This window comes from Mytilinidion resinicola (assembly GCF_010093595.1).
Source record: "Mytilinidion resinicola strain CBS 304.34 unplaced genomic scaffold BDZ99scaffold_15, whole genome shotgun sequence".
In the NCBI taxonomy this organism is placed as follows: Eukaryota; Fungi; Ascomycota; class Dothideomycetes; order Mytilinidiales; family Mytilinidiaceae; genus Mytilinidion; species Mytilinidion resinicola.
The window spans coordinates 74,073-94,839 of NW_022985451.1; the positions used below are offsets into that span (position 1 = coordinate 74,073).

Below are 20,767 nucleotides of genomic sequence, written 5' to 3' on the forward strand. Positions count from 1 at the left end.
GCTTGGGAGGCAAGGAGAATCCCAGCGCGGGGCAGTCCTGAGATTTCGCGTCACGTGGCCGTTTCCGCCGCACTTCGACAAAATGCGAGGACAATAAAATCGTCCCGCGCCCGCACCCTTTTTCAACACCACCCCACCTCCAATATGGCTCCCGCGTCTCTCCTGGACTTGGTGTCCGCACTACCCACCACCGATGGCTGGGGCCCACCAGTTTCGAGCGAGACCATGCTCGACGGCGTTCCTTACGCGCCATACTCGAAGGCAGACAAACTCGGCCGCATGGCCGACTGGACTGAGGGCAAAGACAGGGAACGAGGAGGACGGCAGCAATACGGCAACCGGAACTACAGAGGTGCGTTGTTTTCAATCAAAAGCCTCAAGGAAGCGCTTGCTAACAAAGTTTGGCGTGCAGATCAGCAAGTGTACGGCGCAAACCCTCAGAACAACCCTTTCGCAATCGCAGCCGCCGAGGAAGAGGCTACTTTCTCCGTAGTAGACAACAGCAAGACTTCGGCTAGGGGCCGAGGCTTTGGAAGAGGAGGCGGAACCGTGTTCCGTGGTCGTGGCCAGCGAGGCGGACAGCAACAACGGGGTGGTAGAGGCACTTTCCAGCGCGTTGGTGGCGGGCGTGGAGGCCAAGGATATGACAATCGTGGCGGACGTGGTGGTCGGGGAGGTCGTCGGTTTGGCTGGAGAGATGATAAGCCGCAGCGCAACCGGGACGCTTCGGTGGCTGTCAAGCCGGACTGGGCTGTCATCGAAGAGATCGATTTTGCACGACTGACCAAACTCAACCTCGATACCGGCGAAGCAGAAGACCTCGACAGCTACGGCTTCCTCTACCATTACGACCGCGCCTACGACAAGCAACCAGGTGCGAAGACATCCGAGAGGAAGCTCAATGTTCTCGAACGAGCGGCATACAATGTTACCACATCAAGCGATCCTATCATCCAAGAACTGGCCGAAAAGGACGAAGGTACCATTTTCGCGACAGACAACATCCTGTCCATGCTCATGTGCGCCACGAAGTCTGTCTACTCGTGGGATTTGGTCTTCACACGGAGGGGCAACAAAGTGTTCATCGACAAGCGGGACAATGCTAGCCTGGACATGGTTACAGTCAATGAGAATGCCACCGATGCTCCTCTAGAAATATCAGAGGGCAACAAAGACTCTATCAACAGCCCTGGCGCGTTGATGATGGAGGCTACCCATATCAACAACGTATTCCCCCTCCAGGTCGTCCTCGAATCGGAGAGCTCCAAGCTCAGTATGGCGCATGACCATCCTTTCTACAACGAAGAGGTTGAGTCGGATCCACCTGCCTCAAAAGCCTACAGGTACCGGAGATTTGATCTATCGCTCGAGAAGGACGAGGAACCACTCTATCTGGTGATACGGACGGAGCTTGATGCGGTTGTGAAGAACAACATCAACGGCGAAGATCAATTCATGACCATCAAGGCTCTGAACGAGTTCGACAACAAGGCTCAAGGCAGTGGAGGCGCTCTTGATTGGCGTACCAAGTTGGCCAGTCAACGAGGTGCCGTTCTTGCTACCGAGATGAAGAACAACAGCTGCAAGTTGGCACGATGGGCCGTCCAGAGCATCCTCGCCAAAGCAGATACTATGAAGCTTGGGTTCGTTTTCCTTTTACCAGCAGTCCTATCATATCGATTATATGTTCTAACCATCTCTTTAGTTTTGTTTCCCGAACAAATCCCAAGAACAACAATGACCATGTCGTTCTCGGAGTACTCACAAGCAAGCCCCGGGACTTCATTAACCAGATGGCGTTGAATCTCAACAACGGATGGGGTATTGTTCGCACTATTGCCGACATGTGCCTGAAGATGGAGGAAGGTAAGTATGTGTTAGTCAAGGACCCTAATAAGTCGGTGTTGCGACTGTACTCTGTACCGGAGAACACGTTCGAAGAGGATTTGGAGGAGCGAGAGACCATTCAGGAGGATGAAGGCGAAGAATAGTGCTCTATGTTATAAGATATGTCGTGGATGACCTTCTTAAACCTAAAGCTTGTGTGGGATCATAAAAGATGAAACACTCCATAATTCTATTGGGATTGCACGCAGTAGATACTGCAATTTAGAAGCAGTCATGTAGCCCAAAACTCAGTACTCATATTTCACAGTGTGACTACAGAGATCCGATCAGCTGGCCCAGCGAGAAAGTCAAGCCAGCCTGAAGCTCGGCAATGAAGAGGGGAGGTATTTCTATAATAACATACGAACCCAGAATTGTAGTAGGATTCGAAATATATTCATGTATGTACTAAAGTGCCTTCCAGGTTTGTACAGAGTATGGCACGCTAGGCACGAAAAAAGTGGCACACTCACCAAGTACTCTGCCTGTGTATATACCCGTTTACCACTGCATGAGACACTTCAACAAGTTTCCACATAGCCCAAGGGAAAGAGCTTCTATCTTCTTTAGATTTCTGAAAATACATTGAAGCAACCCAAGCAGTGGCAGACAGGTGTACACACGAGACAGCTTGTTCTAGAATTAGTGTGCCACCTTTTCCATGCCCCACGTGGACGCCTAAACAATGCACTACTAACCTGCCTGTTTAGGCAAGAGAAGAGGAGTCAGCGCCCTGAGCGCCCAGACTTGATTTTTGACACTTACAGTTCGACACCGACTCGCCACACAACTCGATCACTACAAAACTTCAACTTGAGCCGGTAAAGACTGCATATGTACATCTTCCCGAGATGTGGTTTTGCGGCTGCGACGACAAGTAGGTGCTTCTGATGCTCTATTTTCTGTGACCCCATCCTTCTACACATTCGTCGTAAACGACTGTGATATCTATTCGTCATGGAGAAATCAGACACGACGCACTGGCTAGCTAAATACGCTTGCAATTATCATGCATGGGAAACATCTGCCGTGGATGGTCAGCCTACTTTCAAGCGGCGCATTGGGCTCGTTGAATCAGCATTCGACACTGATGGGTCTGACTTTGAAGGAAGAGCTGACGTCAACGCGTTTTTAACGCTTGAAGTTTGGAATCACTTGAATGTCGACGAGTTCCGGAAACGGCTTCTATATGCGTACGCTTCGTTGCGCCTGCAGCATGTGCTGCTCATGGCGCGGGTGCTTAGAACCGGAGGGACCGAACAAAGGCACTTCACAGTAAACATTCCGCAAAAGACTCAAGGTCTACTCGACGAAACATCCAAAGCACTAGTGTTTGTCGATGATGCTTATCAGAAAGTTGAAGATGATGAGTTCGTTCGTCACAGCTTGAACACGGGACGACTGATTGATCCGGATGTCTCGCTATCGAAGCTCTACAGTCTTCCGCTAGAGCCTCTATCGAACGGCAATTTCAGTCTCCGCTTGATGTTCATAGCTGCCCATGAAATCACAGATGGCGTCTCTATGTACCATTGGATGTCCCACTTGATCCGAATCCTTAACGCACCCATGGCTGATCTAGAGAAGGATCTCGTTTTCTTCCAATCGGCCGAAAATATCTCTTCGCGTCTACCTCCATCTCAAGAAGATCTGTACCCTCCTGTTGCTGGCAGCTTGGCTAGGCAGCGATGGTTTTGGGCTATCATGAGAATACTACGACACGTCAAGCGCACCTTGCCTCAAACATTTGTCAACCCATTGCGCCGCTCTGAAGCGCGTACGGCGGCAGTAGCATTACCCCACGGGTTCGATAAGGTCTTCGACTATTCGCCAGAGCGTAAACCACCACTCAACTCGTTCCAATGACTTGCGAACCTAAGTCAGGGAGCATCGAAGCGGTTTGTCCAGCTAGTCCGTGAGGCAAAGGCCAGTATAGGAGCTGGGTGCCTTGCCCTGGTAGCACTCGCTACGATGGAAATTGAGGAGTCGCGCCATCCTGACATTCCCCTGGCGGAGCGGCGTCCTTTCATAGCGTCCTTTCCTCTCAGTCCAAGGGCCTTCTTCAACTACACAGTGCCCCCAGACTCTTGCATGCTTGCATTTAGCGGTGGAATTGTGCTCCCGTTCTTATCCTCAGATCTAGATGTAGAAGGACGGTTCAGACTTGCGGTACGCCAGGCTCACCGGCAACTGAGTATCTACCAAAAACGTCTTCGCAAATTAGAAGTAGTTTCCCCTTACAGCCCGGCACGGCTGATTGCAGACAACTACTTGTTGACAGTTCAACGTCAAGAAGAGAAGCTCCCTCCACACCGTAAAACCGACATGGCAGACCCACAGGGTGGGTATCCCGCCAACATCAAGCTGTTCGGAGCTACCTGTGGCGTCAGCTCAGTTGGTCCTATCGGGCATTTGCTCAAGCCCGGGGTCCACAGCGTTGGAGGATCTGGGAGCGGCAAAGACTTTGCAGCAGACTTTAGAGATGTGAGAGTGGGTGTGAGAGCAAGGGACAACGAATTTCTCATTGGGAGTTTGACTAATTCCAAGGGAGTGTGCTTTGCCGTTTCTTATGATGGAAATGCCATCGACGAAAACGCAGCAAAAATTTGGAAGACAAAGATGGAGTCTTTATTGGAACCAGAGACGAAATCGAGATTGTAAGGGCGAGAGCGCCTCCGTGTTACTATAGTGCCTTGCCATAGATATCTGTACACTTTCCTGCCACTGTCTGTGGGGCTCCAACGTACTAATAGAAACTGGGGGCAGCGGATACACCTCCAATCTGTGTACACCCTGTTGGGGCTGTCTGAGGTAGCCTCGCAAGTTTAGTAGTCGCCTAAAATGCCGGATTCCTCTCTTATTTGGAATGCTGAAAATACTATGAAGCTTCTCACGCAGCGGTAAACGAGTGTACGGATTTCAATGACGAGGCATTGTACATTGGTGTGAAGGTGGATCTCCAAGAGGCGAGACCGAAGGTGTTCGTTCCAGTGACTTGAAGTATGATGGTAACACTTGCATTGAACCCAAAGCTCTGGAACTTCAGCATGAAATATCTTCAAGGAGTCAATGAAAAGATAGTGAACATCGTATAGCTGACATCAACGCAGTGTACAGTAACACTCCACCTCCACCTGTCAAACCGTTAATCTCATATACCAATGGTCATACCGAAGCTGAAACCCTTTCTAAAGCAACCAATGACCACGGCAACCGCACATTCATTTCTTTGTTATGGCTCATACTGTCACATGAATGGCTCGTTTAGGTCGAAGTCACAACAGTTCTTCAGGTGACACATCCAGCTCGGCTAGCGTTTCCCTCAACACCAACTCAAGGTCATCATCGGACTAACTCTTAGTCCTCTCTGAGAACATCCCTTATCCGTCATACAGTTTCAGCAAGCCTTCAATCTCAACCAGTGACTCTTTGTTGCGAGAAAAAAGATCATGTTGCCAAGATGCCTGACTTCGATGAACCTTGGAAAGCGTCAGCGACCAAGAGGTGTGGATGTCTTGGTGACGCCACAAAATGGCCGAACCAAATACTTCTGTAATACGAAAGCATCTTCAGCTCGTAAGCAGATGCCAGCTAACCTGGGGCTATGTCCTGCAGAATCAGCGAAGAACTTGGTCGCTGATTTGATGTAAAGGAGGGACGAAAGTAGGAACTAGCCGTATTATACAGAGCAGGAGCGTTGCCGTGTTGCCTTCTACACGGTCTCGCCGACTTCAGGGAGGGATTTCCCATCCTCCTGACCGCCAGAAACGCCCATCCTACGTCCATTCTGCCACTTTGCCTTCCATCACAAGGCAGCCGGTCTGACAGCCGCAAACGGTCGATAGAGGCCCCTCGCAACCATCTCAGCTCCTGTCACCCCTCATTCAACGGCTTGACAGGTATATAACCTAGAGCTAATCGACCTATTCGCAGTGTGAGACATCCGAAACTACTCCACCACATCTGCTTCCGGGTACCCCGGAAACCATGGCAGTTACCTTGCTTCCATCCCAAATCGGTGGATCCGACGAGACCCCACCCCCAGTCACAGCAGACCCGGTTCGTCTTTGTGTTTACGATGTCGGGCTCTTTATCAAGAACTTCCGTTCTATTCCCGGTGTGTTTCTACCATGGTCGAGTGGCGATGGGGACGAAATGTCTCCCAAATCCTTTTCCAACCTCATTTGTTTGGCGTTGCAGTTCCTCCTTCTCGTTCTAGAGTCCTTCTACATACTCTCCTTACCACTATTCGTGGTGTTTCCCCTAGGATCGTTCATACTATACCTCATTGCTACCCTCCTCTTGGTCCGCGGTATTAGCTGGATTATGAATGGCACCACGAGCTCGGTAACGTCAAATGTCAACATCGGAAACGACGCTCGGCATGTAGATGAGTGCTGGATCTTTCTGAATGGCGTTGCCACCGGGTACGTACTTCCGCAAGCACGCTCCTAGAAAGACGAATGACTAATGAGGAAGTGGGCACACTAGACACGTTTGGCTACAAAGTAATGTGGATCGCCTCGCTCTAACCTTCCGTAGGCCGATAATTGGCGTCCTCAACCGTACCTATGGCATTCTCTTCGACCTAATCCAGTGCATCATCGAAAGGGACTTTTCTTATTCGACAGACGACATCCGGCGCTCGTATGCTACAATCAAGGAGAATTTGCTAGATGCAAGATACAAAAAAGTCATCCTTATTCTTCATAGCCAAGGTGGAATTGAGGGAGCAATAATTCTGGACTGGCTGCTCGCAGAAGGTAGGCGACGGTGGATTCGCTTCACACATGCTACCCTCGACGAAGGATAAGTGCAGAACACCACCGCTGACAGTTGCTTAGTCTCACAAGACATCCTCCAACGGCTCGAAATCTACACCTTCGGCAACGCATCCAACCATTTCAACAATCCGCACCGAAGCTACTCATCCATGCACACCGCCGAACAGCGCAGAGGCTCTAATCCAGGAGACAAAGCCGTCCGCCACATCGAGCATTACGCCAACAGCGGCGATTTTGTCGCCTGCTGGGGCGTCCTGAGCTTCCGTAACATGAGGAACAGGTACATGGGCCAGATACTCACGCGTAACGGCTCCGGGCACCTCCTCAACCAGCACTACCTTGGCGCGATGTTCCCCTTGGGACCAGACTCGCGTGTGCTTGAGGAGAACGCGTTCATGAATGCGGAGGTCGAGATCGTGGGAGCTGGATCGCCGGAAGCGAGGGAGGGACCAGAGTCGACTGTTCGCGCTGGTAGCGATGAGGCTGTGGCGGTTGTGGAGAATGTCAACAGTCCTATTTCGCCCATCAAGATTGTGTCTCCAGAGTCAAAGTTTAAACCCGACCGTGTGCTGCAGCCAGCAAGGGTCAAGGATTTCAGTCGGCTATGGCTGTATCGCAACGGGAGGTCCCCACCTGACTGAGTTGGCTGTTATCGTCCATATTCTTTCTTCTTTATCTTCATCCTTTAACCTCTACCGGTGAGATAAGGTCGAGCTTTCGTCGAGCTTGCAGGCCATTAGTAGACGAGACTGTATGATTGAATGTAATACGACACCACTAGTTGGTTGACCGAATACACGAAACATGAATCTTGACGTGACTTTCAAAATTGTGGCGAGAATCTATTGAAACGGGATAGCTATGGCACAGGTTTATTTAACAGTGAGCTGACTTGAGAAAGGAGATGTCTTGACGGCGCTTATGCCTTGGTAGCCACGATCCCTAGTTTCTGTTAGTGTGGAGATTCAGAAGAGTGATTGCCTATACGTACTCTCAATATCGGCAACGCTCTGGTTAAGGATCTGCTTGAGAGTATTGGGGTTCTCAAGCTCCTTCTCGATCTTGGCAATGATAGCCTCGGCAAGCTCCTTTTGCTGCCTCTGCTTGACTTGTCCCTCATACCTCACCCAGGAATCTAAGACAGTCTTGGCCTCGGCAGCAAGAGCGGTCTTCTGCTCCAGCTCGTATGCCTTAGCCTCGAGTTGAGCGGTTTCCTATCTCTCCATTAGCATCATCGGTTCAACGGATGACCCCGTGCTGCCCGGGAATTTTACAGGCGTACCTTGGAAACCTCGAACAGAGTCTTGGTGATGTCAATGACACCACCGAGGTCCTGGACGCTCTCAATTCGCGCCTTGACAGCCGAAGTATGGTCCTCCCGGGCGGCGTTCAAGATGCCCTTGATCTTGGCGGTTTGGCCCTCGGCCCACTCCTTGTACATGGGCCCTCCGTAATGGCCAACAGCCCAGAAAATGGTCAACAAGCTCAGCATGGCGATGGACTCCTCATTGACGACGTAGATCTCGTTGCTGATGGCAGCAATCGAGACACCGGCACCGGCAGAAAGGATGGCGGCTTTGGAAATCAGGCTGTTGCCCGGGAGCGAGTCCAAGATGGACTGTGCCTTCTTCTTTGGGTCCTCTACGGGCACGTTGGACGCATAGCGGGCGGAGGTGAGCTGCGTAGTGATGGTCGGGATGGCGCGAATGGGGAGGGAAGGGCGGAGACGGGCGGTGGCTGTAGTGGGTTAGCGGGGAGGCCAATGGCAGCTGTAAAGCACTGAGCAGGTGTATACTGACCAACCGCGCTCCTTGCAAGTCGTGAAGCCATTGCTGAGGATGAGAGTGGAGAGGTATCGAGGTTGGCGGCTTGAGTGAGGAGCTTTCGGATGTTCAAGATTGAGCGGCCTTGGCGATCTCGCTGACTTAGGTAAGCAACCAATACTTGACTGAAATCCCTGGAGCGAACTCCAGCCCGCTCCATCATCTTCCATACACACCACCAGATTTGTAGCACACTACCAGGTGTCTTCGAACAGTATACGGCCACCGCTTCCCTGGCAAATACTCGGCTTCGCCCTGCTTAGAAGCTTCTGGAGTGGTTCGGACGCCTTCATTTTGCCATCGACCCTTCCAAGGTTCCGACCATACCATATTACTGGGTTTCACTGTTTTTTGCACAGTCACCCTCCGAGATCTCTCCTCTAACTCTGCTGCTCCTGCCGGGCATATTCACTAGGTCTGGTGTTGGCCCTGCGTATTTAAGCGCCAGTGCTGGAGGCGCTTGCCATCTCTTTCCTATCTCTTTGTCTCTACTACTATCCACACCGGTGTCTCTACAAACTACCCCAACCTCGCCACATACGAAAGCATATAACCGTAGACCACCACTAGCTTATACAGAGCAAGCAGCGAGGATATCATGACGGATACCGCTGAACTAGAGGCCAAGATTGCGGCTCTTGCAGGTGAATAGTGTACTCTGTCGCTTCTGCCATACGGACCTAATATACTCCTCCCCTAGGTCGCATCAATCTTCACAAACAACAGGAACAAGGTCAGCCACAGAGCCCGCCCCGGCCTGCGACCGGTATGGACTTCGTACACCCATCTACCTCACCGAGGGACGCGATATTGACCGGTGGTGAAGGGTATGGACGAGGACGCGGACGCGGACGAGGTGGACCGAACTGGGCACCTCAGCGTGGTTCTCCGTATGCTTATCCCCGAGGACGAGTTGCTAAATTTCCCTACTCCACGCATCGGAACCGCACCCTAGTCCTGAACGGCAACCCAGCCACTCCTCCCAACGGTGGGGCACAACAGATGGACGCAGTGGATTCGAACACTTGGGTCGCCAAGAATGACAGACACATGCAGCTGATCAACACCTCGGTGTACGACCAGATCAGCAAGGAGCGTGCTCGGTCGATGGCAAATACCACAGCGTCAAAGCAGAGCGAGCAAGACGCTCGAGAAAAGGCCAGATTGAGCAACCATTTCGAAGGCATCTCTCGTCGACCCTCCCACGGTGTAGCCCGAAAGCCCACCGACATCCCCGAACTCTTGATCGGTACTACTCGATTCCAGGTAGCTGATGGGGGCAGTAAACTGCTGCGGCTCTCGCGTGAGTGGAAAGACTCTTACAAAAGCCTGGCAAGAATAACAAAACTCGGTATAGGGGATCCCACTCAACTGACTCCCAAGCGACACACTATCGCTGGAGTCATGTTCGTTCGAAGCAAGAACGGAAACTTGTATCGTTCTGGCCTAGTCAAAGGGAAAAAGTATGGTTTCCCACTCCGAGTAATACCGGAACTGCTAATGATTTCTGTAGGAGACGTGAAGTCCTAAAAGTCGATGAGCTTTGCCCGCGTTTCACACCAACTGGTAACCCCTTTCCTCCCCTGCCTGCATCCCTATCATTCGTCATTGTTTCTACATATCTTTCTTTCCCGCTCTGGAGGACCACTAACTTCGACCCACAGGATCGTGTGCGAGAGGACCAACTTGCCGGTTCGTACATGACATTGATAAGCTTGCGATTTGCAAGGAATTCTTGACGAAGGGCAAATGCGCCCTGGGCGATGGTTGCGAGCTCTCTCACACCCCTACCCCCAATCGTGTTCCAGCATGCCTTCACTTCGTCCGTGGCAACTGCACGAACGACAAATGCCGCTACGCCCACGTCCGCATCAACCCTACTGCGCCAGTTTGCCGCGCTTTTGGTCGCCTCGGATACTGCGACAAAGGCGCCGACTGCCCCGACCGCCATATGTTTGAATGCCCTGACTATGCTAACAAGGGAATGTGCCGGAACGCGAAATGCCGTCTTCTCCATGTCGATCGCGCAAGCCAGCTTCGCAGCAAAGCAGCTGCAGCGGACAGCCTGGCGGCCTCGGAAGATGATGACTACCAAGACATCTCCAGCGATGAGGAGGTCTTTGGGGACAGCGACGACTTTGACTCTGAAGGGCTCGATGATGACTCCGACATCATTGGTCATGGGCTTTCCCAGCAGGAGGACTACGTGCGAATCTGAAAGTAACAGTAAGTTAGGGTATGGTCATAGGACTCGCTGAGTCCTGAAGCTCTAATGAGCATTATGCCGGCGTTCGGATTGTGGTAGAGCTTGCCATCGATACCCATTTTATGGCATTGCTAGGGTTGCACCATCCATCATATCTATATTTGCGATCATTGTTTCTGCAAGAGCATGGGATTATGACAGTTCGGGTTTGGGATTCTAAAGGTTGACGACCTCTGAGGAACATCAGAAAGATTGTAGTACTAGATCCAAATAGAAATGAATCATGATGTCTGACAAGCTATGTTACTCCGTGATACATTTACATGATAAGTGAACTAAGGTACTCTTTGAAGAACAGTGGTTGCACAGTTTTGATTGTGACTAGGTACCTGGAGCCGACTCCTGAAATCTGACCCGAAGGCGGAGGCTGAGTACTGCAAGTCGTTCTTGGCCGCACCTCGACGGTGCCTTTAAACCACAAGCCTCGCCTGCCTGCCCTTCTCAATGATTATTCGCCTCTCATCACGAAGTCTCCGAAGATATCGAACTACCCTCAGAATCAGATAGCGCACAACTGCGTAGTTAATCCTGTACGAACGCCCCCGCGCAACTCTCTCCTGCCTTCCGCTCTTACGCGCCGCCCTGCCCCTCGCCCCAATTCGTCCTCGCTCTCGAATATGTCGCTCAAAAACCTCCTGAAGAAGAAAGACAAGATAAAGGATGAGGGCACCGCGCCGGCCCCCAGCCCCACCCAATCCCCGACCGTACCAGAGTTCACCTTCATGCGCACGACGACGACCACCCAAGAGGAGATTGCACCCCCAACCTTTCCCGGCGACGCGCCCCGCCCGCAGTCCCCAGAAGCCCACCCGGACCACAAGCGGCTCAGCAGCCGGTTTCGCAGACACTCGAACGCGGCGCAGCATCAGAGCGTAGATGAGGGCAAGAAGAACGACCGCCGGCTTTCTGAGCGGCTGCACCTCTCGCGCGACCGCAGCTCGAGCTCGGTGAACGTGCCTGAGGACCTGCCGAGCATTGAGAATACGGTGGCCAAGACGGTGGACGATGAAGCGAGCTGGGAGAAGCGCGCGACGCTGCTGGCGAAGGGGAATTCGGTCAGTAGGCACAGTAGTGAGGCGGCGCTGGCAGAGGGCGGGGGAGGGGTGCCGCGGGGAAAGAGGAGTAGGAGTGTGAGCGTTAGTGACGCGGGTGGTGATGTAAGTTTGGGAGTGTTTGATTGAGGTGGAGATGTGCTGATGTGTTTGCTAGGTCAACATTCAGGAGGCTATTAGGTTGCATGAAGCTGGAGGTAAGGCACCGACGCGTTTTCTGGCAAACGAGTGGATTAGATCTGACGGAGCTTGTAGAATATGATCAGTCGACTGTGATGTTTGGGAAATTGGCGGATCCCAAGGGCGCAAACAATGCGCTGAGCCAGGTCCTATATGGGCTTGCCCTAAGGTCAGTTCGATCGAATGTAGCAAAGCTCAAACAACTTAAGCTACCTACCTATGGTAGCAAACGCCCTTGGTTGAACCGGTTCACTGACACGATTTGTAGACATGCCTGGGGCTGCACAAAGAACGAGGAGCTCGCCGTCACGTACCTCTCCTACGCCGCGTCCAACAGTGCCGACGTCGAGTCGCTTGCTCTAGCAGCAGGCATGAAGAAAGGGGGTGCTGCCAAAGGAGAGCTCACGCTCGCCATATTCGAGCTGGGCAACTGTTTCCGCAATGGCTGGGGGGCGAAGAAAGACCCCGTGGCCGCAAAGCAGTACTATGAGACGGCGGCGAACCTCGGAGATACAGACGCGATGAATGAAGTAGCCTGGTGCTATTTGGAAGGTTTCGGATGCAGAAAGGACAAGGTCAGTTGCCCTGCTACATCGAGATGCTCCCGCAGTCTGGTGTTGTATTTCCTCTTTTGGCCCCGTAAACAACCACCAGCTCCGTGACCGGTGTCAGTTGCTGCAGTCTCGTCACATCCACTCGGGCTCGAGACCAGAATCGTGCAGCCTCATTCGTTGGGCAGCATTCTGAACCAAGCTGACTGGTGTCTCCACGCCTCATAGTTCAAAGCCGCGCAATTCCTGCGCCTCGCCGAGTCCAAGGGGAGTAAGATCGTAGGCAACACCTGGTAAGCAAGACGTCTCTCCTGTCTCTCCTGTCTACTAGTCTGTCTCTCTCTCCACACTTCCGTCATGCCCGTCCCTGCGCTGGCCGTCCCTGACAGCTCTCATCGCGTCGAGCTCCCTCGCCCGACGCGTGAGGCCAGCCGGCACGCGTGACGCTGTCGCCGCGGGCCGGACAGACGATGCCGAGCGTGCATTCGGGCACAGCGTGACGGCATGCTGTTCCTGCTTCCTCGCCAGGCTGGGGCGTGGGCGTTTCAGCAGCGCGCAGCCACGGGCAATCGAGTGGCTCTGCGTTGTCGGTATGCTGCTTGCTCGCTTACCCGAGAGGGAGGGGAACGGCCCTCGCCGCATGGCCAGGTGCCTCTTCACGGCTGCTCCAGTACACACACACGCTCTTCTCGGCCCCAGCCCCCACCCATATTCCCCGCCAGCGATATCACGAGAGCGCAGCGCCGTTTCCTGCTTTCGACTGGCGCGCATACACGTGGCAGCTCGCTGTTGGCATGCGATCCAGCCGTTTTGGGTCGCACCCTCCGCACTGGCCTGCCTGCCCTCGTCCGCCAGAGCTGGACCGGCCTCCCCTGCGCGCCGTCGTCTATTTTTCATTCACGTTTTCTTGCCTGCTTCTGTTTACGGCTTGTAATGGCAGCCCGCTCGATGCGGGTGCCCCGCTAGAGGCTTCCCCTTCATCATCGACTGCGAGCTTGTTGTGCTGATGCTGACGCTTCCTTCTTCTCCCGCCATAGGATCTGGAAAGAGAAATACAACCCTAAGCCGTAAAGTGCTAAGAAGGGGGGGCTGCGTATCCCGCGGGATATCTCATCTCATCACGGTACATAGCACCTCTCAGCTAGCCAAGCCAGCCAGCCGGGAAAGCCGCTCGAATCATGCTCTAGAATACCTCATTCAACAATCTATCTATCTTACTCACATACAGTAACATCCTAGTGTGTACCTAGGTGTTGTACCATCCTTGGCGCGAGTGAGTTGGAAAGAAAACAATTGTGGCTTGCGTGCTTTGCTTGCGTGCTTCCCCCCGTCCTTCCCCTCTTTGGAAAGGGCTTTCAATACTCATTATGGTGGCGTGTGCGCCTGCTGAGGCCTCCCGAGGTCCTTTCGAGATCGCGCATCGCTCCCGATCCATCGCATCGGCCCAGATGACCGAAGCGGATGGAGGCCCTGATTTTCCTCCACCTGGAAGGGGTGGGTGGTGAGGTGGTCGATTCGGTTCGATTGCTGAGGAGCTTACACTCTACCTTCCCCTACCTGCTCAGCTGGCTAGCTAGCATCTCCTAATCTCTGCGTGCATCTGTCTCACTACTACCACCTACATGACCAGCCTCGCTGCATGCACTGCCCGTCCTTCACGTCTGTGTGGGTGGTCTGGAGTAAGTCCGAGATCAGATGGGGGCACGGGATGTGGGATGGGGGATGTGTTCAGGCTGGCTTTCCTCTGCCGAATGCATGATTGCTGCGGGGTGCAGGCTCAGGTTGTTCGTGAGCTGGCGATTGTTGTCCACACACCCTACATCCACCACCCAAGCTCGTGCGCCACGCTTGCCCGGATCCGCGCCTGGGCAACCGAGCCAGTTGGTTGGAGCTGTCTGAATGATCTGTTGCCTGCGTGCGCTTGTGCTTGCATAGTCCGGATCCTTCCACTTGGGATGTGTCCGGCTTGCAGAGTGCAGTGACAGCATTCCAGTTAATTTGCCCGTATCGCGCGCACGTGGAGGAGCGTTTGAGCTGCCAGCACTTCAGTTCCTCTTACAGTTTTTTTCCAGAGAAGTCACTTGCCGCGGTTGAGTTAGTCAGTCACACATAGATTCGATAGATCGATACGAGAAGGGCAATCGATGGTGGATGGGTGATTTGAATTTGATTTGATCCGAGAGGGGATACCTCCGAGCAAGCTCAGCTCAGCTCAGCTCTGCTCATTCATGCGTTTCCAGGAAACCGCCACACGCACACCCAACACCCCGCAACGGAGATGCATCGGAAAGAAAGGCTCCATACACAATAATCTTGGGATGATACGTAGTGTGCCACCCCCAAACGCGCGCAGCCAGCTCGTGGCATGCGCTCCAAGAGCCAATTAAGTATTGCTGTCGACGGATTTAAAGAAAACAGGGACCAATGATAACGATAACGATAAGGACGAAGGAGGAATGATTAAGGTAACCACTAAAAATAGCTGTCTCCGAGACTTCGTGTAGCTGCGTGCTGCGCTCTGAAACAACAGGACGCTGTATGTCTCTCATAATCGGCATTAAACAAAGGCTATTCGCCAGATCATAGATAGGTTCGTGGGTAATCTTTCGTGTGTAGTCATCTCTTGCTCTTCTTGATACTCGTTGCAGTTGGGGTGTGTTGTATGTGATGTGTATGTTCAGCCAGTAGTTTGGTCCCACAGCGCGCAGCTGTGAGTGAAAAAGCGGGCGCTCGAATCTTCAAAAAGGCCCCCCTTCCTCCAGCTGTGCCCATGTACAATTCGTGACGCTGATAGTAATAATATGAAAAGTTCCAGACAAATAGGTCGCAAGACATGATATCCATCCAAATCGTAGTTCTTCCCAAAAAAGACATATGGTCTCATAAAAATCAAAAGTCCATCTCAAAAGAATATACCAAAATGACACGCTCGCTCTGCTCTGCAATAAATGACAATAAATGACACACAAAGACAATCCCAAAATCGCTTGCTTCCTTCCAGGTTCATACAAAATCCCGTCCTATATGGCAAAATAAGATAAAAATGTCCAGCTTTGAAGATAGAAGGTGACAAATGAGAATCTGCGCTGTGATTGCTGTGTGATCTCCATCAATCAGAATTCGCGTAGTCTCAATCTCAGTCCCAGCCGCCCAAGATGCTCGGTAAACGGTATGATTTCCAGTGGTTCCTATGAGTCGTAGGTTCGTTGAAAACAGTGTGAAAAGTCAGAAGTTAGCCGGCCCAATTTTTCCGTGAGTCGAGGAAAAAACACAACAAAAAGGGCCTGGGCTAGGCGGTGGCAGGCGTCGTCGGTAGGTTGACGGCGATCGGTGTATGGACTGAAGAATTGACGGATACCCTCCAAATGCAAATTTGTCCCTAGTAATGCCGGTGAAGGCCCAAGAAGTGAAGTAAATCATGCAAAAATCCAGAATATGCAAGTAGATTCAAAAGGGAATAAACGGCGTGGTCGTTCGTCGTCGTCTGAATCAAGAGTACGAAGGACCGTTATGGTCGTGGTGGAGCACTCAGCCAGAAACCTCGACCTTGCGAATGCCGTCTTCGCTCGTCGTTGCACGGTCGCTCTCCTCGACCATGCGCTTGAACTCGTGCACCACCTCGCTTGGGATCCGCTCCCACAAAAGGCTTCGGGTGTAAACCTCGGCCGCAGTCTCGCCTTTGCTCTCCTCGCGCATGGCGGCAAGAGTTTCGGCAAGATTTCGGCGATGGTGCGAAGGCTGGGATCCGGGAGACAAGGGGTCGTTGATATCGTCGCTATGCACACTGTATCCTCGCCGCGTGAACTCTGCCGAGGTAAGGCTGTTGTACTGGGACGGCGTAATGGAGAACAATTGCTCGTTCTCCTGATCTTTGGTAGGGGCGGCAAGATGGGCGTGTAGTTGGTCGAGGTGAGAAGCGGCACCGTGCGACAGGCTGGCGAACTCGGCTCCAGACAGGGTACGCTTGTTCCAGTTGGCGCCGGATGGTCCAGGCTCAAGAGCTTCGATTCGGTTGGCGATGAGGTTGTGGTGTTGGGCAGGCGAAGGTGCGACACCGGCGTCCTTGAAAATGCTGTCAAGAACGGTGGCTGATGCGGCGCGGACGTCGTCTGGCATGCGAGGAAGAGGCGGGGCGGTGGAACCGGAAGACTTGCTGGCAACAAAGGCGCCGCAGAGGAGGAGCATGAGGAGGAGACCTGAAGCAACGGGCTTGGCCTCCGCATCCTTCTTGCGGGGCGCGACGACGAGGGAGTGCTCTTGCTGTTGGTTCTCGGTGGCTGACGGCGTCGACTCGTCCATGCAAAAATCGGGGACGAAGATGTAGTTGTCCCAGTCGTTCGCACCCATGTTAAGGTTGTCCATATCGGAGGCGAAGTCGGTGAAGGTAGAACTTGGTGCAACGGACATGGCAGAGCTGGCGCTCTCGAGCCGCTCGGTGAGGACGTTGACCTTCTTGCGGAGGTCGCCAGTCTCGACGGTGTTGGATCGGACGAGTTCCTCCTTGTCCCACTGGAGCTGATCGATGATATTCCTCATCTCGTTGTGCTCGTGGTGAGCCTGCTCCTTTTCCCGTAGCATGCCCTCCATCTGCAGACGTAGGCTGGTGATCTCATCTTCGAGGACGCCCACCCGCTCGGTCCAGAGCTTCTTCTCCTCTTCGAGCTCTTCGGTGTGCTTCTTCTTTCGTTGCCGTGAATCAAGACTATATAGAGGTTAGCAGGGGGACGTTACAAAACCAAATGCCACGCTGGACAATAAGGCCAAAGCCAAAGAACCAAAATCCAAAGGGAAGGACGTACGCGGCCTGTCTGTTCCTGAGTAGGCGTTTCTGCTGCTTGAGCTCCTTGATCTCTTCATCGTTGGAGGAGTTCTGGATCAGCAGGTCGATGTTGAGGAGGCTCCGCTCCGGCGGGATGTCGAAGCGGGCGTTCTTCTTCCGGATGCCGTCCCGCCGCGGCGAGTAGGAGCGGGGCGGGGAGTTGGCGCGCATGCGCTTGGGGCCTGGCCGCGAATCCATCTCCTGCTGGGCGAGGGCCATCCACTCGTTGTTGCTGTGCGGCGACAGAGGGGTTTCGGGAGCAGCGGGGAAGACGGCACTCGGTTGCACGTTGCTCTGGAGGGGCAATCCACCAAACGTCGACGACATGTGCGATCCGACAGGGATGAAGGCGGACGGCGGCCCGGCATCGTAGTCAGCCTGACCAAACGCGTGAAGCGGCTTCGTTGCCGTGGGTGTCCGGGAGCCAGAATTGTCGTTAATCGGCCACGCAGAGGGCTGCTGGCCGTAGGTTGCTGCTTGGGTGGGCGGTAGGCGTGTGAAGGGGTTGTTGTTCTGCTCGAAGAAGGGATTGCTGCTGTTGGAGGTCTGCTGGCGGTCGACGAAGGGGCCCGAGGTCGGGAAGTCCTCCCACAGCGACGTCTCGGGCGAGAACATGCCCTGGTGGGAGTTGGTCGGCGACATGATGCTGGGGGTGTCGAGAATGGTGGAGTCGAGCGTGACGTTGTCGTCGTAGGAGAAGGTGCTGGGTTTCCGGTCGACGGAGAGCGTGGACGAGGGCCGGTGGAAGTCCATGTGCTGCTGGAACTCCATGGCCGGTGGCTGGGGGGAGGCGTGGGTTTTGTACGAAATACCGGTGTAGCGGCAGTAATGGCGGTGTGGAGGGCTCGATTCGGCAATGCAGAGCAGTTGGTCGGCGATGAGGCGTGGAGCACAGCGTCAATCTGGCTCTCGTGGGGCGGGGGTGGTGGTGTTGGATTAAGTCTGCAGCGTGCGTAGGGAGCACGACGATGGTGGGGAAGTGGTGGCAGAGGGAGCTGGGCGGCGCGGATAGATATGATTACGGCTGGGGGGCAGCGTGACAGCGGACGGGCCGTGCTGGTGCTGTTTCGCTGCGAGTGAAGGCTCGGCTGTGCGGGCATGGTGGGCACGGCTTCACCTGGGGCATCCCACGACCTCCCACCCACGCTCCCTGCGCGCCCTGCCATTCGGTGCCCCGAAAGCGACATCGGGTCGCTGGGTACCGCTGCAGATGGAGCCCGCTCGCAGCCAGTCATTCCTGGGCTCCCGCGCCGCTGCTGCAGCCAGCCAGACCCCAGCGCCAGCTTGTTTGCGACACTTCCGCCGGGCCACCCTCCGAGAGCGACTGCTCCCTCCCAGACGGCCATGGCAAGCCTGAGCCGCCAGCGCCGCAAAACGCGATGCCATGAGCGGCGCCGTTTGCCGTCCTCTCGTCCACATGGCCGCGGACCCGTTGCCGCCAGAGCTGCGCCCAGCGAGAGACCGCCGACGCGTGGTGCGACTTCGTGCAGACGTCCAGTGGACGGGGCCGGCCCGCAGCGTCCATCGCTGCAGTTGATTCGCTTGGGTTTCCTGGCGGCCCGGGCCAGGTCGCGAAAACTCTGAACCCGCCGTGAGGGCGCGCGTTGACACGGAGGAAGGCATCGCTCTATTCTGGCTCTTCGCCCTGCGCTTTGGCTCGCCAGGGCTGCTGCGAATCCTCAACACCACTCGCACGCCCGGAGCGGCATTTCCTGGCGGCCGCGTGGTTTCATCGGCCCTCTCCAGGAATCAGGCGACATGGCGAGTTGCCCGCAAGGTCAACCCTCTCTCCCTCATCCTCCGCCATGGCTGTGTCATCTGTCCAACTTTTGCGCGAGTCATCTCACCGCTCCACTCGCCGGTAATGGCCTCGTCCAGAGACACCCTCCGACCTCCTTTCTGTGCCATGGCGAGTTATCGTGAAGTGTTGCTCAGTGCTCTGCTCTGTGCGTCGCAACGTCGCACCCCCAAGATCCGAGGCAAACCTGCAGCCACATTGAAGCCCGGTCGCTCTGTTGCACCGGGCCAAGCTGCACTGTTGCTGATGAATCTTGACTTGCTGTGCTCATGCTCCTCCGATCCGACTCTCCTCGAGGCCGCGTCTCACCCACAGTTGGTTGGCCTGGCAGCTTGAAGCTGGACGCTAGTGAAACTGCCTCTGCTCTCCAATTGTAGGCTGCCGGCACCAGGCATTGCTTCCTGTTTGTGGACAGCTCTCGCATCGTGCTACCCTTATCGCGACGAATAAGACAATTCTGCCATAAGCGCACCGTGATGATTCGTGTGACGACACCGACGCGGCGAGCACTACACCGGAATCGCGACGTGCAGCAGTCACGCCGCGACGGCCCGGTCGCGGACGGGGAGGGCTCTTGCATCTACCGGCAGCCGTTGCTGAGAGGTCGCTCGCCTCTGCGTCTGGAACCACCGTTGGGCTGATCATGCCCGAGATGGCTTCGCCTGTTCAGGCCTTTGCCAGAGGGCTGAGAGTGACAGTGTCTCCAGATCCAGTCGTCGGCTCCAGACGCTCCACCACCGCGTGCCCCAAGACATTGGCGTTTTACCGGCCGCGCTGAAGCAATGAGCGTTTGCTCCAAGCCTCAACATCAATATTGAAATGCAGCCTCGATGATATGGAGGCCCAATGGACGAGGCTACTGCTGCCCATCTGCATTTGGTAATGTGAATTGAAGGAAAGACAAGGCTGCAGCTGCGAGTGGCTCTCCGTCTCTTCCAAGGCATTGGTTAGGCCGCCCATCTGCGGGTTGGCGAACCTGCGTCGCCTTTGTTCCAACCTTCTGTATCTTGCTGCGTGAACGACCACTCAAGTGCCATCAAGTGGGTCCTACTTGATCTACTTGGCACTGGAAAATTCTAGATATCATGCAGGCGTGTCCACGTCGTCGTTTTTTTTATGAGTCAATCCTCTTCCTTCAATTGCACCCATTGCAAAGGTAGCACAATCAGTAGCCTTGTTTTCTTGGACAACAACGGAGCTATGCAAGTTCCTTCGTGGAAACGGCGCAGAATCCGACTGGTACGCTTGACGAAACAGTAGCTGGTGCTCGGGTACGGTGAATTGGCCCTCTGTTCCATCCAATTGGCTTGCATCGCCTTTTCCGCCCTCCGTTAGACCCAATCATTCCTGCGAGAAGCCGAATCATGGTGGACCTTTCGCAGATAGCGCAGCTTGCGCCTTGGAAGGATGATGCGAGTAAGGGTTGGTCCTCTGCTTCGTCATTGAGAATTAGACGATTAATCTCTGCGACTCTTCCGATGTATGTTTACGATCTGCAAGTCCAGCCTCGGGCTATGCTGTTTCGGAAGCAGCCGTGACGCGGTAGTGGTGACAATTAGTGAAGAGGTTACCAGGCTCCGAGAGCTTGGTTTGACAGTGCGCCTACC

General features: G+C 54.2%; 7 protein-coding genes across 7 annotated transcripts; 5 read left to right on the forward strand and 2 right to left on the reverse strand.

The window, feature by feature from the left end:
• The first annotated feature begins 115 nt into the window (after window positions 1–115).
• On the forward strand, window positions 116–2,365 carry BDZ99DRAFT_573362 (eukaryotic translation initiation factor 3 subunit D). The gene is made up of 3 exons (XM_033728289.1): window positions 116–352; window positions 413–1,643; window positions 1,706–2,365. The coding sequence occupies exons 1-3, from the start codon at window positions 145–147 to the stop codon at window positions 1,989–1,991; spliced, it is 1,725 nt and encodes a 574-aa protein (XP_033573582.1). The 5' UTR covers window positions 116–144; the 3' UTR covers window positions 1,992–2,365.
• Window positions 2,366–2,844: 479 nt separating this feature from the next.
• BDZ99DRAFT_537351 (uncharacterized protein) lies at window positions 2,845–4,595 on the forward strand (the record flags this gene model as incomplete). Its single annotated transcript, XM_033726613.1, has 4 exons — window positions 2,845–3,724; window positions 3,776–3,785; window positions 3,819–3,843; window positions 3,874–4,595. 4 exons carry the CDS (start codon window positions 2,845–2,847, stop codon window positions 4,546–4,548), a joined length of 1,590 nt encoding a protein of 529 aa, XP_033573583.1. The 3' UTR covers window positions 4,549–4,595.
• Window positions 4,596–5,662: 1,067 nt separating this feature from the next.
• On the forward strand, window positions 5,663–7,470 carry BDZ99DRAFT_573365 (uncharacterized protein). The gene is made up of 3 exons (XM_033728290.1): window positions 5,663–6,314; window positions 6,379–6,650; window positions 6,732–7,470. Exons 1-3 carry the CDS (start codon window positions 5,875–5,877, stop codon window positions 7,310–7,312), a joined length of 1,293 nt encoding a protein of 430 aa, XP_033573584.1. The 5' UTR covers window positions 5,663–5,874; the 3' UTR covers window positions 7,313–7,470.
• Window positions 7,471–7,486: 16 nt separating this feature from the next.
• Window positions 7,487–8,523, reverse strand: BDZ99DRAFT_465418 (putative mitochondrial ATPase subunit ATP4). Its single transcript, XM_033720540.1, has 4 exons — window positions 8,471–8,523; window positions 7,954–8,408; window positions 7,663–7,885; window positions 7,487–7,613 (listed from the first exon to the last, which is right to left on the reverse strand). The coding sequence occupies exons 1-4, from the start codon at window positions 8,499–8,501 to the stop codon at window positions 7,591–7,593; spliced, it is 732 nt and encodes a 243-aa protein (XP_033573585.1). The 5' UTR covers window positions 8,502–8,523; the 3' UTR covers window positions 7,487–7,590.
• Window positions 8,524–8,813: 290 nt separating this feature from the next.
• BDZ99DRAFT_465419 (uncharacterized protein) lies at window positions 8,814–10,998 on the forward strand. Its single transcript, XM_033720541.1, has 5 exons — window positions 8,814–9,138; window positions 9,195–9,797; window positions 9,852–9,957; window positions 10,008–10,060; window positions 10,159–10,998. Exons 1-5 carry the CDS (start codon window positions 9,093–9,095, stop codon window positions 10,710–10,712), a joined length of 1,362 nt encoding a protein of 453 aa, XP_033573586.1. The 5' UTR covers window positions 8,814–9,092; the 3' UTR covers window positions 10,713–10,998.
• A 379-nt stretch (window positions 10,999–11,377) lies between these two features.
• Window positions 11,378–12,840, forward strand: BDZ99DRAFT_489841 (HCP-like protein; the record flags this gene model as incomplete). Its single annotated transcript, XM_033723017.1, has 5 exons — window positions 11,378–11,917; window positions 11,970–12,009; window positions 12,068–12,161; window positions 12,261–12,567; window positions 12,772–12,840. 5 exons carry the CDS (start codon window positions 11,378–11,380, stop codon window positions 12,838–12,840), a joined length of 1,050 nt encoding a protein of 349 aa, XP_033573587.1.
• A 3,231-nt stretch (window positions 12,841–16,071) lies between these two features.
• Window positions 16,072–18,133, reverse strand: BDZ99DRAFT_393614 (uncharacterized protein; the record flags this gene model as incomplete). The annotated part of the gene is made up of 2 exons (XM_033715851.1): window positions 16,072–17,245; window positions 17,343–18,133. The coding sequence occupies 2 exons, from the start codon at window positions 18,131–18,133 to the stop codon at window positions 16,072–16,074; spliced, it is 1,965 nt and encodes a 654-aa protein (XP_033573588.1).
• Window positions 18,134–20,767: the final 2,634 nt, after the last annotated feature.